At 39.2% G+C, this 18,500-nt stretch overlaps 1 protein-coding gene across 9 annotated transcripts in view; it reads right to left on the bottom strand.

Annotated features, from left to right (window-relative positions):
- Positions 1 to 18,500, bottom strand: part of PPP1R12B (protein phosphatase 1 regulatory subunit 12B) — a 220,815-nt gene that overhangs the window by 83,468 nt on the left and 118,847 nt on the right. For all 9 annotated transcript variants that reach the window (XM_004756303.3, XM_045081017.1, XM_004756302.3 and 6 more), the window contains 5 exons: positions 13,723 to 13,813; positions 7,964 to 8,167; positions 5,682 to 5,871; positions 5,484 to 5,596; positions 4,380 to 4,421 (listed from right to left, as the gene is read on the bottom strand). In XM_004756303.3, coding sequence (XP_004756360.1) covers positions 4,380 to 4,421; positions 5,484 to 5,596; positions 5,682 to 5,871; positions 7,964 to 8,167; positions 13,723 to 13,813 — 640 coding nt within the window. The remainder of the gene's footprint in view (positions 1 to 4,379; positions 4,422 to 5,483; positions 5,597 to 5,681; positions 5,872 to 7,963; positions 8,168 to 13,722; positions 13,814 to 18,500) is intronic.

Here is an 18,500-nt window from a genome sequence, read left to right as displayed (position 1 = left end):
CTGAGCCACCCAGGCGACCCAGGCCACCATTTTTATAAGACAGATATCTTAATGTTCATGAATTAGTAATTCCTTAACAATATCTCCTTTACCAACGCATTGTGAGGGGTGATTAGCAATCAAGATCTACTGGTTCCATTCTGGACTGGAAAAATGACATTGCTAATTTTGAGGTGAGGTGTCAGTGAATTTGTTCCGATGGAGTGCTACCTGATTGGCCTAAAGCCAACAGGGATGGAGGGAGGGCGTGGACGGGAGGGAAGCATTTTGTATGGAAATTCTTACTATGTCAAGGACAACAGAAGAATGCTGCTATTCTACCTACCGACTGAATCTTGATACTCAGAGGAGGCTTTTCAGTTGTCCTTCAGGAAGACATTCCTTCACTTAAGGAAGCAAGAAGCTACTAGCAAGTCAATTTGAACATATAATCTGTTGAGTAAAAAACCAAATGGATCAACAGGGAATGCAGAAGGATATAAGCCCTGATTGCAGGTCTGTTTCACTTAGGTCGAATAAAAAGATTCCCTCATGTGGGGCACAGGGTAATCAACTAGCAGAGCTTTCAAGTCCGTGAACACTTCTTAACTTCCCTGGGCCTCAGTTTTCTTAACTGTAAATGAAGTCCCTAACCCAGGTTATCTCTCTAAATTCCCAAAAGTTGGGAGGCAAGTAACTTTAATACACTGAGCTGGGTTCTTTAACAATTCCTTTAAAACTAAAGAATCTGTCTTCTGTTCAAATTTTTTAGGGCACTACTCTTGTTCTCCAGCATCTTTTCTGTTGACTACTTACGCCCTCTAGTGACACACTTAATTATACAACAGAACTGGCTAGGGAAACTGTTCCAGAGGAGTAAAAGGGGGAAAACAGCAAGAACGCAGTAGATAAAATCAGTGTTAAGCAAAAGAGAAGCAGGCCAAAGATGTAGGTAACAAAACAAAACAAAACAACAACAACAACAAAAAAACAAAACCAAAACAAACAGCTGGAAGGAAATCAAATGGCTATCACTTTCTGCAGTGTGGCTATGACTGTGCCGTCTAGAACAAACACTGTAAAGGAATTACCTCTAGTAATTACTTACAGTGAAGAAAACAAACATGCTCCTGAACATAAAAGTTTTTTCAGGTATGACTGGAATACCCTTCTTCCTCACATTAAGATCTGGATACAGTCTCTTTTTCATTTAGCAAGATAAAAGATTTATTAAGACTTCTGGGGGCGCCTGGGTGGCTCAGTAGGTTAAAGTCTCTGCCTTTGGCTCAGGTCATGATCCCAGGGTCCAGGGATCCAGCCCTGCATTGGGATCTTTGCTCAGCAGGGAGCCTCCTGCCCCCCACTCTCTGTCTGCCTCCTCTGCCTACTTGTGATCTCTGTCAAATAAATAAATAAAATCTTAAAAAAAAAAAAAAAAGACTTCTGGGAAGTCTCTATTACATACCTAATATGGATAATTAACAGATGTGCTTTGAACACACCTGTCAAGGAGGTGCTAAGACATCAAATTATATATTGTCAGTCTCACCTGTTCATGGATTTACCAATGGAGATGGGTTCTGACTAAAATCATGGAATGTGTTGGGCTTAAGCGAAGTCCTCAGCCTTCTAAGTATCATTCCTTGGTGTCACCACCATAGAAATGCACGAATGGTCTTTCTCCTACCACACAATTGAAAACAAACACCAGGGTCCTTCCTGGCAATAAATGATATGTGTATATAAATGCTGATGACATTTTTCTAGCACAGGTACACATAAAGAAGAAATGGATTTCAATGATACCAACAGAGATTTAGATTAAACAACAGAGAAGTTTTCTTAACCATGTTGTTGTTACTGATAGATGGGCGTGAGGGCAAAGAATCTTCTTATGAAATCATTTAAGAGAAGGAAACAAAATCTGTACTTATTTGGAGTCATTTTAATTCTAACTCTAACTGGAACATAAGATAGGGATGATAACCACTAAAGTTTCCTTTCTACTCTTAAAATGAAATATGACTGTATGATTCCTATATATTTAGTTCAAAAACAGGCAGTATTAATCCATGGTGACAGAAATCAGAAGAATGGCTGCCTCTTGGGACAGGGAAGGGGGCATGAGGGAACTTTTCAAGGTGATGGAAAAATTTTATATCTTGATTTGAGTGGTGTTCACACTGGTGTATACAGTTGTCAAAATTCATCAAATCGTACACCAAAGATCTGTGCAGTTTATAGACTGTAAATTATATTTCAAAAAACATATATGCCAGAGTCTTGGGAAGAGTTAATTTTAAAAATACCGACACTACTCTTTAACAACAGGCTAAGAAAGAGAAGGGAGCTGTCATGACCTCAATAGCAATATATAGTCTTACTGAACCAAAAACCAAGAAAAGAAAGAACTGGCCTGGCTTCTCAGTAGTATCCACGCTCATTAGCTAACAGTGCCAATTCAACAGAATGCCCCCTCCTCGGGCTGGCTCAGTTCTGCTGCCCGATGGAAGGACATGGAGGAGGGGGAGAAAGACTGGTCCTAAGAGATCACTGATTGTCTTGTAGTACAACCGCACCTTATGCGGCCTGGTGTGTTGGTCTGTGGGTCCACAGGATAATGGCATCATGCCTGCTCGTGTTAGAAGAGAGTACTTGCGAGAAAAACAGGTGTTTTTTGGCTTTTTGTTTTCCCTCTTCAGTTAAATTACCTTCTAGAGATAACAGACCGTTCATTCTTCTCTGAAGATTCTTGTTGGAGTCCGCTTGACACATGGCAGACACTAATAGATGCCTCAAGCAATTGAATGAGTGAAATGTTTTTCAGTCTGACAAATGACTTTCACATCAAATCTCAATAGTCTGTTCTTCCTCCAATCAGAAAAATTTTTCTATAATTTTCATTCAAGGCCTGAGATGAAATTCTCTGGGAAGCACTGCATCAAGAACATTCTAGCTTTCCTAACCTGTGCGCTATGTCAGGATTTTCCCATGCCAAGTGGTTTGGAAAGGTGGAGTCACAGATTTTCACTGACGAAAGACATTCTGTCACAACAAAGCCATTCTTGTTGTCATTCCCTTTATGGATTTAATGGCCCCTATAACTCTCTAGGAATTACAGTCCATTTTAGTGCTCTGTAATTTATTATTCAGATTCTCTCTTTAGGTATTTTATAATTCCCCAAAGCAACTTCCCTACATTCACTCTTTATGTCTCCAAAAGCCCATTCCAGCTCAGTGAAGAACTGAAGAGTTGCTGTTATTTATGCAAGTGTAGGAACGTCTTTGTGGTACTTCGACCGACACAGCTCCTCTTTGTGAGTCCACCTGGCTTTAACCAAGGGTGGGCAGTTCTCACCTATGTCACCACTAGTCGTCTAGGCATTGCTTTCTTGGAAGGCCGTACTGATTGCTTTGCATCTTGACTAAAATACAGGCAGGTCAATGACATAATGCAGTATTTCTATTTTCTCTGCTAAGAATGCATTAGTTGTTGATTTTCAGTATGGTTTATCAAATACATTCCTTTTTTTTTTTTTTAAGTGGGTGCCACACTGGGTGTGAAACCCACTTAAGATTCTCTCTCCCTTGCCGTCTGCCCAGTCCCCATCTTTTAAAAAAATAAAATAAATTTTAAAAAAAAATAAAAGAGTTGGACACTTAGCCAACTGAGTCACCCAGATGCCCCTCAAATATATTCTAAGAACCTACTTTCAGCTAACTGCAGAATATAAAAAGGCCATCTTTTTACATAATTTCCAGTAGAAACGTACATGTAAGTCTCAATTCATGTAGTCAAAACCAAATTCATTCTTCCCTCAAAAACAGTACTGATAAGGAAACCACTAACTTTCTGTCATTTTTGAGTGGCTTTCAGGAACCTGGAATGTCAGGAAAGCTGGGCCCAGGCCATCCACTACAGAGAGAAGTTGGATGCCAGGCCTGAGTTGTATAAGAGTCAAGGGTTTAACCTCATTTCAAAGTCAAATATAAGTGACTTTTGGATTGTGCGATGTTTACATTCTTCACATGTATGTAAGTATAAATCCATTAAAGAAATAGTATCAGTCTTCACTTTTCTTCCAAAGACTTCAAAGTACTTTCTACAATCCAGTAGCGTACTCAAAAGAGAGAAAAAGCAGACAGATCCTAGATCCTAAACAGCTCCTAGAACTGTATTGGGGATCAGCAGAAGACATAGAGAAGTGCAGGAAACCTGCTCAAGAGCACCTGAGACCATGTACCGCCAACTAACACCTGCCCCATCTCTCAGAGCAATGTCTATCTCCAAATCCTCCTGTAACTCAAATCTGCATAGGGCCTGCTCTTTTCTCTCAAAATTATATGCACGTGAGAGAGGCTGAACCGAAAGGGACATGCCTCACTGGCTTGCCACTTACCAGTGCTGCTTTTACCTCTTCGGACACGTCAGCTTCATCCCCCTGAAAAGGGAAGAGGGAGAAAAACAAGAAGACCATGGTTATAGACCTCCTTGAAAGCAACAAGGTCAGCTCCCATCCATTATGCATCTCGGCATTTCCAACACAGGCAGTGAGAACTGACTGCCAAGTGATGCTCTGTTACTGCTGTTTTTAACAGCCACCAGAGGCAGACAGAGCAGGAACATCACCTGTCATCAAAAACACCACATAGGCCACAGCAGAAAAAGGGGTATCTTTAGAAAAGACAGAACTTTATTTCATCTCTGTCAATAGTTAGTAGTCTATCGGGGCCTATAAACATGAGATACTTTTATCTTAAAGAATAGATTCTAAAAGATGACTATTACTGTTTCATTCCTTGTCTCCCTGAAGGTTTCATCTAGTTTTCAAATGAGTCATTGGTAAGCAGGGACATCTTGATTCTTGGTCACTTCCTTTTAAAAAATGCCAATAACAAAGTTGAGTGAAACGGCACAGAGTAAGAGGGTAAATGAAAGTACTGAATGTGTCTGCAGTTAGTAGGCACCAGTGCACCTGCCTTTATTTTAAAGTTGAAGTTAATCTGTTTTATATGTATTTTTTTCTTTTTTCCTCTAAAAGAGTAAAATTGGATCAGATGAACTTGTGTTACTAAGATTTTAGTAACACAAATCCTTGAAATTCTTGTAATGCTCCTAAAATAGTTCATTAGAACCTCTGGTTATATGGGAAAATACTATTGTCTAACTATATGATTTTCTGGGACTACTAGGGAGAATTGCTAATATTTGACAAGCTTATTCCCTTGTTATATTTGCTTACATAGTTGTTATAGATTTCTGGTCATTTCATTTATCACCTATTATTTACTGAGTGTCTACTTTGTGCCTGGCACAGTTCTAGGCACTGGGTATCCAGCTAAGAATATATGAAAGGAGTCCCACTCCAGGGTAGTCTTTCTTCTCTTTCCTCAGTAATATTTCTTGATCATCTGCAAGATTCATCGGACCACATGGGACCCTCAAACAGAGGATGGCAGCCATGGGTGATGTGATATGTCCCATCCCGGACCAATCTACTTACATCCTTTGTCCAGAAATTGATGCCCGTGCCTCGCCGTCGTTCCTTGGCCCGCCTCCTCTCACGGATGGACAGTCTATTAGAGGACTGATCATCCACATCCGCTTCTTCACTCTCTGGCCAGAGAGAAAACAAAATGTGATCTCAAGAAGTGGGGGCATGTACATGAGTGGGGGTCGCATATTCTGAAGCTCTACAAACCATTTTTGTCCATTTCCTTTGCAACTGCAGTGTTTGTGGTGGTCTCCGAACTCTCAGAGTCAGGGACTGAAGATCTGCTTGTCCGTGGCAGATGGGAACCGGTGTAGAGAGACGGCCTTGATGCAGAAGGAGACACTGGTGTTGAGGGTTTGTCTGGCTGAGCCGGATACCTCAGGCGACGATAGACAGGCTGGAAATAATCCATAGGCTGAGATGTTAGAGGTCAAATCCAACCAAATGATAAGGATAGCAGGCTTATAACAATGGGCTTTTCCTATACCAAGAGGCTTATTAATAGTAGATGCTCAGTAAATAGCTACTGAACTGAACTAAAGTTAGTTAATTAGCCAGAAAGGAAACAGCTTCTAGATTCCTATCTGATAACATCATCATGTTGACAGCAGCCCAGGAAAAATTTCGAAAAATTTCCCTAAATTGACCAAAGGGTACTCTGTAGCATTAACCTTGTTAATAAAAATTCCTTTCATTTTGGAATGAAAATAAGAAGGATGATGATCTGTTTAAGATGGAGCGCTGAAAAGCAAAGTTTACAGAGAAAAATAAAAAGCAGCTTGGGAATATGAAGAAATAAGACAGTAATCCGAGAATAGCTACCAAGTCTGAGCAGTGTACCAATTTCTGAATACTCTACAAGCCTGCCATAACCAGGCTTATTAAAACTTAAAAAAAATTCCTGGGTGCCTGGGTGGCTGAGGTGGTAAAGCATCTGCCTTCAGCTCAGGTCATGATCTCAGGGTCCTGGGATAGAGTCCTGCATCAGGCTCCCTGTTCAGTGGGGAGCCTGCTTCTCCCTCTGCCAATCTCTCTCTCTGTCTCTCATAAATAAATAAATAACTCTTTTAAAAAATTCCCCATTTTCCACTTTGAATTTTTTCCCTAAGGAGAAAGACAGAGCCTGACAATAAGCCTTAGCTTGATTTATTAAAGGTGCACAGAGAGAGAAATTCTTACTATATGTAGAGATTGTGTATGTTTTTGTTTATAAAGACAGAAGCAATAAAATATAGTAAGCTTTGGAATCAGACAGAATTTGGTTCAAATTCTAGTTTCACCACTTACTAGCTGTGTGGCCCTGAATAAGTTACTTAACTTCTCTGAGCCTCAGCTTTCTCCTATGTAAAGTAGGGATAATAACTTTCTCAGAGAGGGTTGTGAGGATTATAAAGGTAATGTACGCTCTCCTTAGAACAGTGGCTAGTAGTAACTAATCAATAAACAGTAGCCGACAGAAAAAAATAAAAAAAAAAAAGAACCTCAATTAGTTTATATAACCTAGCCATTTAGAGTTGGAGCAAGGAGATTTCTTCTTCCTCTAACTATGGTGACGAGAAAAATTTGTCATCCCAATTAAGATACTTCGGAGAGTAGAGATGAATGATATCAATAATTACACTAAGATAACAGGTGTAATTCGAACCGTCTTAAGTAAACTAGAAGTTACGTTCACCCTAAATAGAACCCTATACCTTTGACTACCAACTCCACTTGAGAAAGGGAACCATAAGCTAAAACTGTCCACCTCAATAGTGACATCTTGTGGCATGGGATTAAGTGGGTGCTTTGTAAACTCCTAGGTTTGCAGGGGTTTAGACAATAATTTAATCATGGTTGGGAGAGCACTCTGGAGCTTGACTGCCTGTGCTCTAGTCCTGCTTAACCACTTCGCATCTGTGTGAAATGCTGGGCAAGTTACTTAACCTCTTTGTGACCTGATTTCCTCACATGTACAATACAAATAATATCATCTACCTCGGAGGGTTGTTTTGAATACATACAAAATTGTTGAAATAATGTCCAGTATAAAGTAGACACTCAGTAAATCCTTTTATTTCTATTTGTATTTTTATTATACTATAACCTCTCTCTTGAGAATAGAAAAACATCTTTAGTTAAAGAATTAATTTAGTTAATGGAATTTATTGTGGTAATCATTTCACAACATACACATGTATCAAATCATCACGTTGTACATAACCTAAAGTTAATAAAATGTTGCATGTTAATTCACTGTTATAGGTCAACATCTCAATAAAACTAGATGAAAAATAAGCGTCAGTTAACTCCGAGCACAAAATGATGACTGACGGACAGATATCCTCTGAGTTCTTTCAGCCACTCAGGTTTGCCAATGACAGACAGACGTTACCAGTGTTTTCTATGCGTTGTCCACTGCAAAGGAGCACTGTGCTCAAGTTACCAGCGAGGAGGGATTCCCCATGTTAATGACCCTGCTTTTAGCATAGTACATGCCAGTGACTTACTTCTTCATCCAGACTCCCGCCCCAGGGCTGACCACCCTCGCCAGCTTCCTTTGCCGGGACTGCAGAGGGCTCATGCTTCTCTGAGCTTCCCTCAAGCCCTTCGGTGCCTGCGGGCTTCTGGCTAGGCTGCTCCTGAGCTTGCCGTTCCGCTCTCGACCGACTGAAAGTCCTTTCTGCTTCCTGAAGGTCCGTCAGTGTCACGCCCTGGGAAAATGATACAAGGTCAGGGAAGTTACACCTTAACCGTGGAGTAACTCTTGATAAATAAGCAGGGAGACTGCCTTACAGTTCTAATAGTATCAAATTCCAAATGAAGCTCTCAAAACGTGTGAGGCCATTTCAAGTAAGATCTGATTAAAATAAACACCTTGGTGTGCAGAGAGCCCCAGACTGAGCCCATGCGTATTTCAAATGTAATACTTTAGCTTTTCCAGTTTGAGTGCCAGAAAATAGGGCAACACTGATGGCTGCCTGTCATAGATGTACTTCTCTCATACCCTTAATTCTCAACACCTTCATTTGAAAGCTGCATACCTCCCAAGAACAAATGGCTACCGAAACAAATTCTCTAAACAGTGGATAATAAGAAAAACTTGATTTTATTTATAGAAAGAAAAATCAGGCTCAAAAAGGTGAAAATTTGAGCCAGGCTAGAACAACAAAACAACCAACCAACAACCAACTAAAACGATACCACCTAAATTAGCTTTACTCTAAGATGATTTCCTAAGTAACTCTAGAAATGTGACACAGAAACATTCCAACAACTGATATTTCCCCCATGCTCTTAGGAGCAGCAGTACGGAAGAAAAACAAGGAAGAGCCATCTGAAGAAGAAGGGAAAGAGTTAGGACGAGAGCGAACGGATTCCAACTCAAGCAGTTATGTGCTCAAGTCTTCAGGAGAAGGAAGTTCTAAAGCTGGAGGTAGTTAAGCAAGTACTATACCCTGTTATTATTGTTGTTAACTATTCATGAATTTACTCACTCATTCTCTTAATAAATTAAGTGTCCTTAAGCACTGGAACTACAGACAAATCAAATCATTCCTGCACTGAAGAACCTTTTAATCTAATGGAAAAGACATAATAAACAGATGAGCATAATGGAATGGATATAAGTCATTAAGACAAAAAGGTATGATCCAGAAAATTCTGCTTCTGAGTATTTACCCAAAAGGACTGCAAGAGGGTCTCTAAGAGATCATTCGTACATCCGCGCTCCCAGCAGTATTATTCATAGTGGACAAAAGGTGGCTATCTGCAAGTGAATGAATGAACAGCATACGGTCTAACCACGGAGTGGAATACCCTTCATCCCTAAAGAAGAATGAAGCACTGACACAGGCTGTGACAAGGATGAATGCTGACGACATTACGCTAAGTGAAGTAAGCCAGCCACCGAAGGACAAATAGTGTATGACTCTACTTGTGAGAAGTACTTAGACTGATCAAATTCACACAGACGAGAAGTAGAATGGTGGTGGCCAGAACCTGAAGGGGGTGGGAGAGGGAATTACTGTTGAATATACATTAGAGTTTCAGTTTGGGAAGATCAAAAATGTTCTGGAGATGGATGGTGGTAAGAGTTGCAAAATAACACAAATGAACTGAACAACACTGAACTGTACACTTAAATGGTTAAAGTGGTAAATTGCATGTTATGTGTATTTTACCACAATAAACCAAACCAAAACAAAAAAGTTATCGTCAGTCTTGATCTTTATGGAGGTTACATTCCATGAGGGAAAAACAGAGAAATAATGAAGCAAAAGCAAAGTAACAGTAGTCATAGTTACTACAAAGGAAGGACACTTAACCTACTTTGGAAAAAGTCAGGGAAGACTGGGGTACGATTGTGACTATTCATAAAGTCCCTTTCTGGGGCACCTGAGTGGCTCAGTCAGTTAAACATCTGCCTTTGGCTCAGGTCATGATCCTGGGGTTGTGGGATCAAGCCCCACATGGGGCTCTTTGCACAGCAGGGCGTCTGCTTCTCCCTCCCCCTCTGCCACTCCCCGTGTTTGTGCTCTCTCTCCCTCTCAAATAAATACATCTCCTTTTTTAAAGATTTCATTTATTTATTTGACAGAGAGACAGAGAGAGAGAGCACAAGTAGGCAGAGAGGCAGGCAGAGGGAGAGGGAGATGCAGGCTCTCCACCGAGCAGGAGCCTTATGCAGGGCTCCATCCCAGCACCCTGGGACCATGACCTGAGCCGAAGGCAGATGCCTAACCGACTGAGCCACCCAGGCACCCCTCAAATAAATAAATCTTAAAAAAAAAAAGTTCTTTTCTTCAGTCTTCAGCTTTCCTGCCTGACCTCTGTAACATTTACAACTGTTACCTTCACCTTTTACCAGGAAACTGACTTTTCATTGACTTCTATGTTGTTCCTATTTCTTGGCTTACATTTCATCTCTCTGGCTGCTCCTTTTAATTGTGTTTTATCAGCTCATCATCCTCTGCCTCCTTAATGCCAAGTCACAGCTTTCTTTCCCTTCTCCCTGCCAGTGCATCCTGAGTTCATGATCTTGTTTCTCCCAGCTTGGACTACTGTGACGCTTCCTAACACATCTTCTTGTTTCCTGCCTTGCCAAACATACTTTCGCCGTCCATTCCCATCAATTCTCTGCATGGTAATTTCTGCAGTATTACGCAGACTGGGGCACTGGGTGGCTCAGTTGATTAAGCATCAGATGCTTTTTTTTTTTTTTTTTTAAGAGGGAGAGAGAGCAAGAGTGTGACTGAGTCACCTAAGCACTCCATAGCCTCTGACTCTTGATCTCAGCTCAGGTATTGATTTCAGGGTTGTGAGTTCCAGCCCTGTGTTGGGCTCTACACTGGGCATGGAGCCTACTTTTTAAAAAAATAAATAAAAAATTATATACGTATATATATAAATTTATTTCTTAATATTATATAAATATTTATATGTATATTTTATATAAATGCAGATTATATCCAGACTCTTCCTTACTTCAGTGGCTCCCTTAGTGATTTTTTTTTCTTTTAAAATTATCTTTATTGAAGAGGTGCCTGGGTGGCTCAGTGGGTTTAGTGGCCAACTCTTGATTTTGGCTTAGATCATGGTTTCAGGGTCCTGGGATCGAGCCCCGCCTCAGGCTCCACGCTCAGCAAGGAGTCTGCTTGACATTCTCTCTCTTCTCCCTCTGCCCCTTCCTCTGCCCTGGGCAGGCATGCACACGCTTTCTCTTTCTAAAATAAATAAATAATAATAAAAAAATATATATATATATCTCTTTATTGAAAACTAACTCCCAGATCATAAAACCTACCCTTTTAAAGTACAGGCATGGGGTGCCTGGATGGCTCAGTCTTTATGTGTCTGCCTTCGGCTCAGGTCATGATCCCAGGGTCCTGGGATCGAACCCGCATCAGGCTCCCTGATCAGTGGGAAGCCTGCTTCTCCCTTTCCCACTCGCCCTGCTTGTGTTCCTTCTCTCACTTTGTCTCTCTCTGTCAAATAAATAAACTCTTTAAAAATAAATAAAGAAGGAAAGAAAGAAAGAAAGAAAGAACAAACAGGCATATTTCAGAGATACTGACCACCATGATAAAGTGAGTATCACAATACAGTGAGTCAAATAAATTTTTTGGTTTCCCGATACTTAGAAATGTTATGTTCCTACTATACTGTGGTCTATTAAGTATGCAATAACATTATGTCCAAAAAACAATGTACATACCTGAATTAAAAAATACTTTATTGCTTAAAAAAAAGGCTAACCATTGTCTGAGCTTTCAGCAAGTCATAGTCTTTTTGCTAGTGGAGGCTCCTGCCTTTACGCTAAAGGCTGCTGACTGATCAGAGCGGCCGTGGCAATTCCTTACAATACAACAACAGTGAAGGAGTGTACTGTGTTGCTTGACTCTTGTTTTCATGAACAATTTCTCTGTAGCATGGGATGCTATTTGGCAGCATTTTACCCACAGAAGAACTGCTTTCAAAATTGGAGTCAATCCCTCCAACCCTGCCACTGTTTCATCAGCTAAGTTGAGATCATATTCTAAATCCTTTGTTGTCATCTCAATGGTCTTCTTCACCAGGAGTACATCCCGTCTCAAGAAACAAGTTTTTTTGCTCATCTGTAAGAAGCGACTTCCCACCTGTTCAGGTTTCACCATGAGATTTCAGCCATTCAGTTCCATGTTTAGGCTCCGCTGCTAAATCTAGTTCCCTTGCTACTTCCACCACATCCGCAGTGACTTCTGCCACTGAACTTTGAACTTCCGATTAGTTAAAAACAAACAAACAAACAAACAAACAAACAAAAGCAGTATCTGCAACGCATAATAAAATGAGGGATGACTGTATAGAATTTAGTGGTTTTAGCATGTTCAGAGTTCCACAACCATCATCACCGTCTCATTTCAGAACATTTCATCACCCCAAAAAGAAACTCCTTCCATCAGCAGTCACCTTCCTCTCTCCCACCCTGGCAACCACTAACCTATTTTCTTTTCTTTTCTTTCTTTTTTTCTTTTTTTTTAAGAGAGACAGCTAGTGAGTGTGAGGTTGGGGGAGGATCAGAGGGAGAGGAAGAGAATCTTAAGCAGGCTCCATGGCCAGCATGGAGCCTGATGCATGACCCTGAGATCATGACCTGAGCCGAAACCAAGAGTTGGACGCTTAAGTGACTGAGCCACCCAGGTGCTCCACTAATTTCTTCTATTTCTCTGGCTTTGCCTATTCTGGATCTTTTCATATCAATGGAATCATGTCTTGTTTCTTTCACCTAACATAATGTTTTCTCAAGGTTCCTGCACATTGTAGCATTAGCATGTATCATTTCATTGCCAAATAATATTCTATTGTACAGATCTATAATATTTTGCGTATCCATTCCTTTATTGATGGAAATTTGTTTTCTTTTTTCCCAATTATGCTAACTGCTTAATTTATTTGGTTTTCTTGATGGCTCAGCCTGTGCCCACCACTCCTACACCTGCTGAAGATAGCTGAGGCACCCAGCCACACAGTGCTAACCCTTGCTGCTGCTGGGGGCCCAGGACTCAACTCTACAGCAAGCTTGTAAACTCCACATGAGTTGGTCTACACAGCAAGTAAACTCTGGTCAGAGTTCAGAGATGACACTGAATTTGGGATGTGGGCTGTTGTGAATAATGCTGTTATATAAACATCTATGTACAAGTTTCTTTTATTTATTTATTTATTTATTTGAAGAGCAAGCAAGCACAAGCAGGGGGAATGGCAGGCAGGGGAGAAGCAGACTCTCCACTGAGCAAGGAGCCTGATGCGGGGCTTGATCCCAGAACTCCGGGATCATGACCTGAGCTGAAGGCAGCTGCCCAACTGACTGTGCCACCCAGGCACCCCTATGTACAAGTTTCTGTGTGGACATGTGTTTTCATTTCTCTTGACTATATACCTAACAGTAGAATTGCTGGGTCATATGATAACTGTACAGATAACATTTTGAGGAACTGCCAAACCCTTCTCCTTTAGGGATTCTTCAGATGTGGCCTCTTAAATACAAATGGAATGATTAGTCTTGTGAAGGAAAGGAGATAAACCTGCTCTGAGCCTAGAGAAATAAAAGTGAGAGTGGGCAGATGGACCTATAAATTCATCTGGTCCTACGTAGTATAAGATTTAACACAGGTGAAAACTCTTACAACAGTGGCTGGAGTAAGGAACTCATCTTAAGATTTTTTAATCGTTCCGCCAACAGAAAGGAAGATAGACAAAATGACATAAAAAAGAAGGCCACACTCACTTGGGTAGACCTTCGAGTCTGCCGAGCTTGTCTGGAGCGTGCTTTTCGTAAGGACTCTGCTTCTTCATCCCGTACAGGAGTCAGATATGATCTGTAGAGAAAAAAAAGTCATAGCAGAAGTAAGAGACCTCTGTTGCATGTACTTGGGAAATGGGGAATGACAAGGTACTTCCACATGCTGTGGTGATTTCTATACTCTTAGAATGAACTTAGGCAGAATCAAAATGATAGAAATGCTAACAGTGAAAATAAGACATTACTTGTAAATGTATTACTGTTCAAGCAGAATCATGTCATCTATAAAATAAGAATTTCATTTCTTCTTTCCACATCCTTACAATTTTTCTTTCTTTCTTTTCTTGATTTAATGCTCTGGCTAGAGCCTCCAGGATATGTTGAAAAGGAGTGATGATAGCAAGTTTCCATGCTTTGTTCTTGCCTTCAGAGACAAAGCATTCAGCATTTTATCACCCTGATGTCCAATGCAAGATTTCTGTAGACACTGCTTCTCAAGTTCAATCAACTCCTTTTTATTCCAGGAGGAAGTAGGCTAAGAGGGTTTTGTTGTTATTGGTTCTGTTTTTTAATCATTAGTGTGTGTTGAACTTATCATATGGTTTTCTTCCCCATATACTGAGATTATCATTTTCCTTCTTTTTTCTGTTAATATGGTGAATTGCACTGAATAATTTTTGAATGATAAAATAACATTGGATTCTTAGGATAAGCTCAACTTGGCCATGATGTATCATTTTTTTAAGGAAATATTATTTTATTATTTTTTTAAGTAAGCTCTATACACAACATGGGGCTTGAACTCACAACCCTGAGATGAAGAGTTGCACACTCTACTGACTGAGCTAGCCAGAGACCCCTACATAGACTTACTTTTCTACAGATTCAGTATTGTTTAGTTTAGGATTTCTCTATCCACGTTTATTAGAGAAATTGGCCTGTAATTTTCCCTTCTTGTAATAACCTGGTCAGCTCTAGAAGTAAGATCATACAAGTTGGGAAGTGTTTTCTCCTTGTCTATTTTCTGTAAGAATTTGTATAAGATTAAGGTTGTTTCCTTCTTAAGCAATTAGTAAAGTGCACGAATGAAGGCATCTGGAGTTAAAGTGTTCTTTACGGGAGGGTTGTTTTTTTTTTTTTTAAATAAAGATTTTTAGTTATTTATGTGACATATCACAAGTAGGCAGAGAGGCAGGCAGAGAGAGAGAGGAGGAAGTAGGCTCCCTGCTGAGCAGAGAGCCCGATGCAGGGCTCTATCCCAGGACCCTGAGATCATGACCTGAGCCGAAGGCAGAGGCTTTAACCCACTGAGCCACCCAGGTGCCCCTTACGGGAGGGTTTTAAATAAGGGGTTCAATTTCTTTAATTGACTTAGGCCTAGTCAGATTTTCTGTTTTGATAATATTTATTTTTCAAAGAACTTAATATTCTTTTAGTGGCACAAAATTATTCATAATATTTTTGTATATTTTATTTATTTATTTTACTCCTGTATATTTCAACGGTCATTTTAGTATCTACAGCAATGATACTTTAATTTTTTGGTTTCAGGGTCCTTTTACATTATATCTATATCTATATATATATTTTTAAGATTTTACTTATTTGACAGACAGAGAGAGCACACACAAAGGAAAGTGGCAGGCAGAGTGAGAAATAGGCTTCCCATTCAGCAGGGAACCAGATGTGGGGCTCCATCCCAGGACCCTGAGATCATTACCTAAGCCAAAGGCAGATGCTTAGCCAACTGAGCCACCTAAGTGCCCCTATATATATATTTTTTTAAGATTTTATCTATTTATTTGAGAGAGAGTGTGTGCAAGAGAGAAGTGCAGAGGAAGAGGGAGAAACAGACTCCCTACTGAGCATGGAGCCAGATGTGGGGCTTGATCCCAGGACGCTGGGATCATGGCCTGAGCTGAAGATAGATGCTTAACTGACTAAGCCACTAGGTGCCACCCTTTTACATTCTTAAAAATTACTGAAGACCCCACCCCCAAAGGGCTTTTGTTTATGTATATCTATTCATATTTACCCTAGCAGAAATTAAAACTGATCAATTTTAAAAATATGCACTAATGCGTTTAAAAATAATAGCCCTATTATAAAAAGTTATATCAATAACTTAGCTTTTATGAAAAATAACTATTATCTAAAACAAAAGATTTTGGTAAGGGTGTTGTATTACATTTTTATCATTTTCTTTAACACTGGCTTAGTAGAAGATAACCAGATTTTCATTCATACTTTATACTTTATTCAATATGTTGTATAATGGTGTTTCAATTAAAATATATAAAGGTTTGTATATACAGGTTTGTAGTTGGTAAATCCAGTAGTGTTGTAATAGCCTTTTTAGATAATTATGGATATTCTTCTTTAAAACTATATACTAAAACACAAATGGCAGTTTCTCAAAGGTTAGTAGCAGAAAAAAGAAAGACAAAAATGGTTAGTAGCAAGTGGAATCTGAAACCATGTTAACAGACTGTACATATTGTTATATTGAAATCTATTGGTCTGCCTTGCATTTTGAATGGACCTTCTTACCCCTGCACGAATTTAGGTCATCGCACATTGGTCATTTGGAAAACACTGGTGCAGATCCTCCAAATGTTGACACATTGCATTATAAAGTAATAGTTTTATAAATCACATTCTGTAACATAGGGGTAAGCTCCTTGACATAGCCCTGATGATGATTTTTTTGGATTTGACACCAAAAGCAAAGGCAACAAGAGCAAAAATAAATTAAGTGGGACTGTATCAAACTAAAAAGCTTCTGCACAGCAAAGCAAACAATCAACAAGAAAAGGCAACCTACAGATGGAAGAAAACATTGGCAAATCATATATCTGGTAAGGCTAATATCCAAAACAGATAAAGAACTCATACAAAATAAGAGGGGAAAAAAAATCTAATCTCACTTATATGTGAAATCTTAAAAAAACACAAACTCATAGAAACAGAAAACTGATCTGTGGCTGGGCAAAGTAGGTCAAGGTGCTCAAAAGGTATAAAATTTCATTTATAAGATTAGTAAACCCTGGGTATATGAGGTACAGTATGGTGACTATAAATAACAATGCTGTATTATAAACTTGAAAGTTGTTAAAAGAGTAATTTTAAAAGTTCTTAAGAGGGAAAAAATTATAATTATGTGTGATGATGGATGTTAACTAAACTCACTGTAGTAAACATGTTGTAACATATTTATTAAATCACTAAGTTGTACACCTAAAACTAATACAATATGTCAATTATATCTCAAAAAAATAGAAAAATAAAACATAAAAAATCATTCTTTAATATCACCTTTGATCTTGGGACAGTCTTCAAATATTGGGAAGCAGTCAATAATACCACTCATAATGGCAGATACAGGTTTTCCAAAATTCTAATCTCTCCTTGAAATTTATTTTGTAATTGGCAACAACTAACTTTGTGACAAGCTCACTGTATTCATTTTCAAGAAAATGTCTGCCAGATACCTAAGTCTAAAGGACTATAGTTTGCCTAGTCATTCTTTCAAGTAAAAAATGGTGTCCCAGGAAAAAAGCAGCTAATTCTTCTTTTTCTTTCCTCTGCATTCCAATTCTACTTATGTTAGACCTTATTTGCCATATTCTATTTATTTATTATGCTTTTTCTATATTTCCCTTCCTAGTCTCTGTCTGAGTTTCATTCTGAGTTATTTTCTTTTTCTTTTTGTTTTAAGTTTTATTTATTTAAGTAATCTCTACACTCACTATGGGGCTTGCACTCACAACCCCTAGATCCAGAGTTGCACGCTCTTCCAGTGGAGCCAGCTGGACACCTTGCATTAGATATTTGTTATCATCCATCTAATTAGTTCACTAATCCTCTCTTCAGCTGGTCTACTATAAACTCACCAGTTGAGTTTCTAATTACAGTTATTTAAAGTTTTGGTTCTAGAATTTCTATTTGATTCTTTTTAAAAATAGACCGCAGTTCTCTGTGGAAATTCTCCACCTTCTATTTTCTTGAACATATTAACCATAATTAATTTAAAGTCCATGTTTGATAACATCAATATTTGGCTCTATTCGTATTGTTTCATGTTGTTTAGTTTTCTTAGTCTTTTGGTAAATCAGTCTTATTTCTTGGTGTCTGCTAATCTCTGAAAAAAAATCCACATTTTGCTTTACTTTGAATACATGTCTTTATTAGGAAAACTGTAAGTGCATATACATCTTTCTCACTGATATGACTTCAAAGTAGTAACTGTTTCTTAAATGGAGTTGTTACTTGTTTAAAAAAAAAGCACATTGCATAAAGGAAGCTGTCTTCTTTGGACCATTTCCACATTATAGCTCCAATTTAAAAAATACAAAATACAGTATTTATCACATTTAACACTGAACCCATCACTGCTCAGAGCTTGAGCATCCAGCAAGCATCAACTGCCAAACATTTTTAATGAGAGAATATTCTTTTCCTCTGGCACTTAGGTTAAGGAAGTGATTCTCACACTTCCATCTGCATCAGCGTTTCTTAGGGGGCTTGTGAAATACAACTTGTTAGGCCCCACGCCTAGATGTCCTGATTCATCAGGTCTGGAGTAGGGTCTAAGAATTTGTATTTCTAATTAGGTCTCCGTGATGCTTCTGATCTGGAGACCTCCTCTGAGAACTACAGGGCCAAGGCAAATGACCTTCATCTACCTTGAGATTGAGCTGATTGGAAGGCAAACTTCAGTGTTTGCAAGGGCTGGTCTATTTCTGGTAAGTCCTCACTTTAGA

This window comes from Mustela putorius, unplaced genomic scaffold, assembly GCF_011764305.1.
Source record: "Mustela putorius furo isolate JIRA1106 unplaced genomic scaffold, ASM1176430v1.1 tig00000508_pilon_pilon_pilon, whole genome shotgun sequence".
NCBI lineage: Eukaryota > Metazoa > Chordata > Mammalia > Carnivora > Mustelidae > Mustela > Mustela putorius.
The sequence above is the reverse complement of the archived record's forward strand: the minus strand, read 5'-3'. Positions and strand labels throughout refer to the sequence as shown.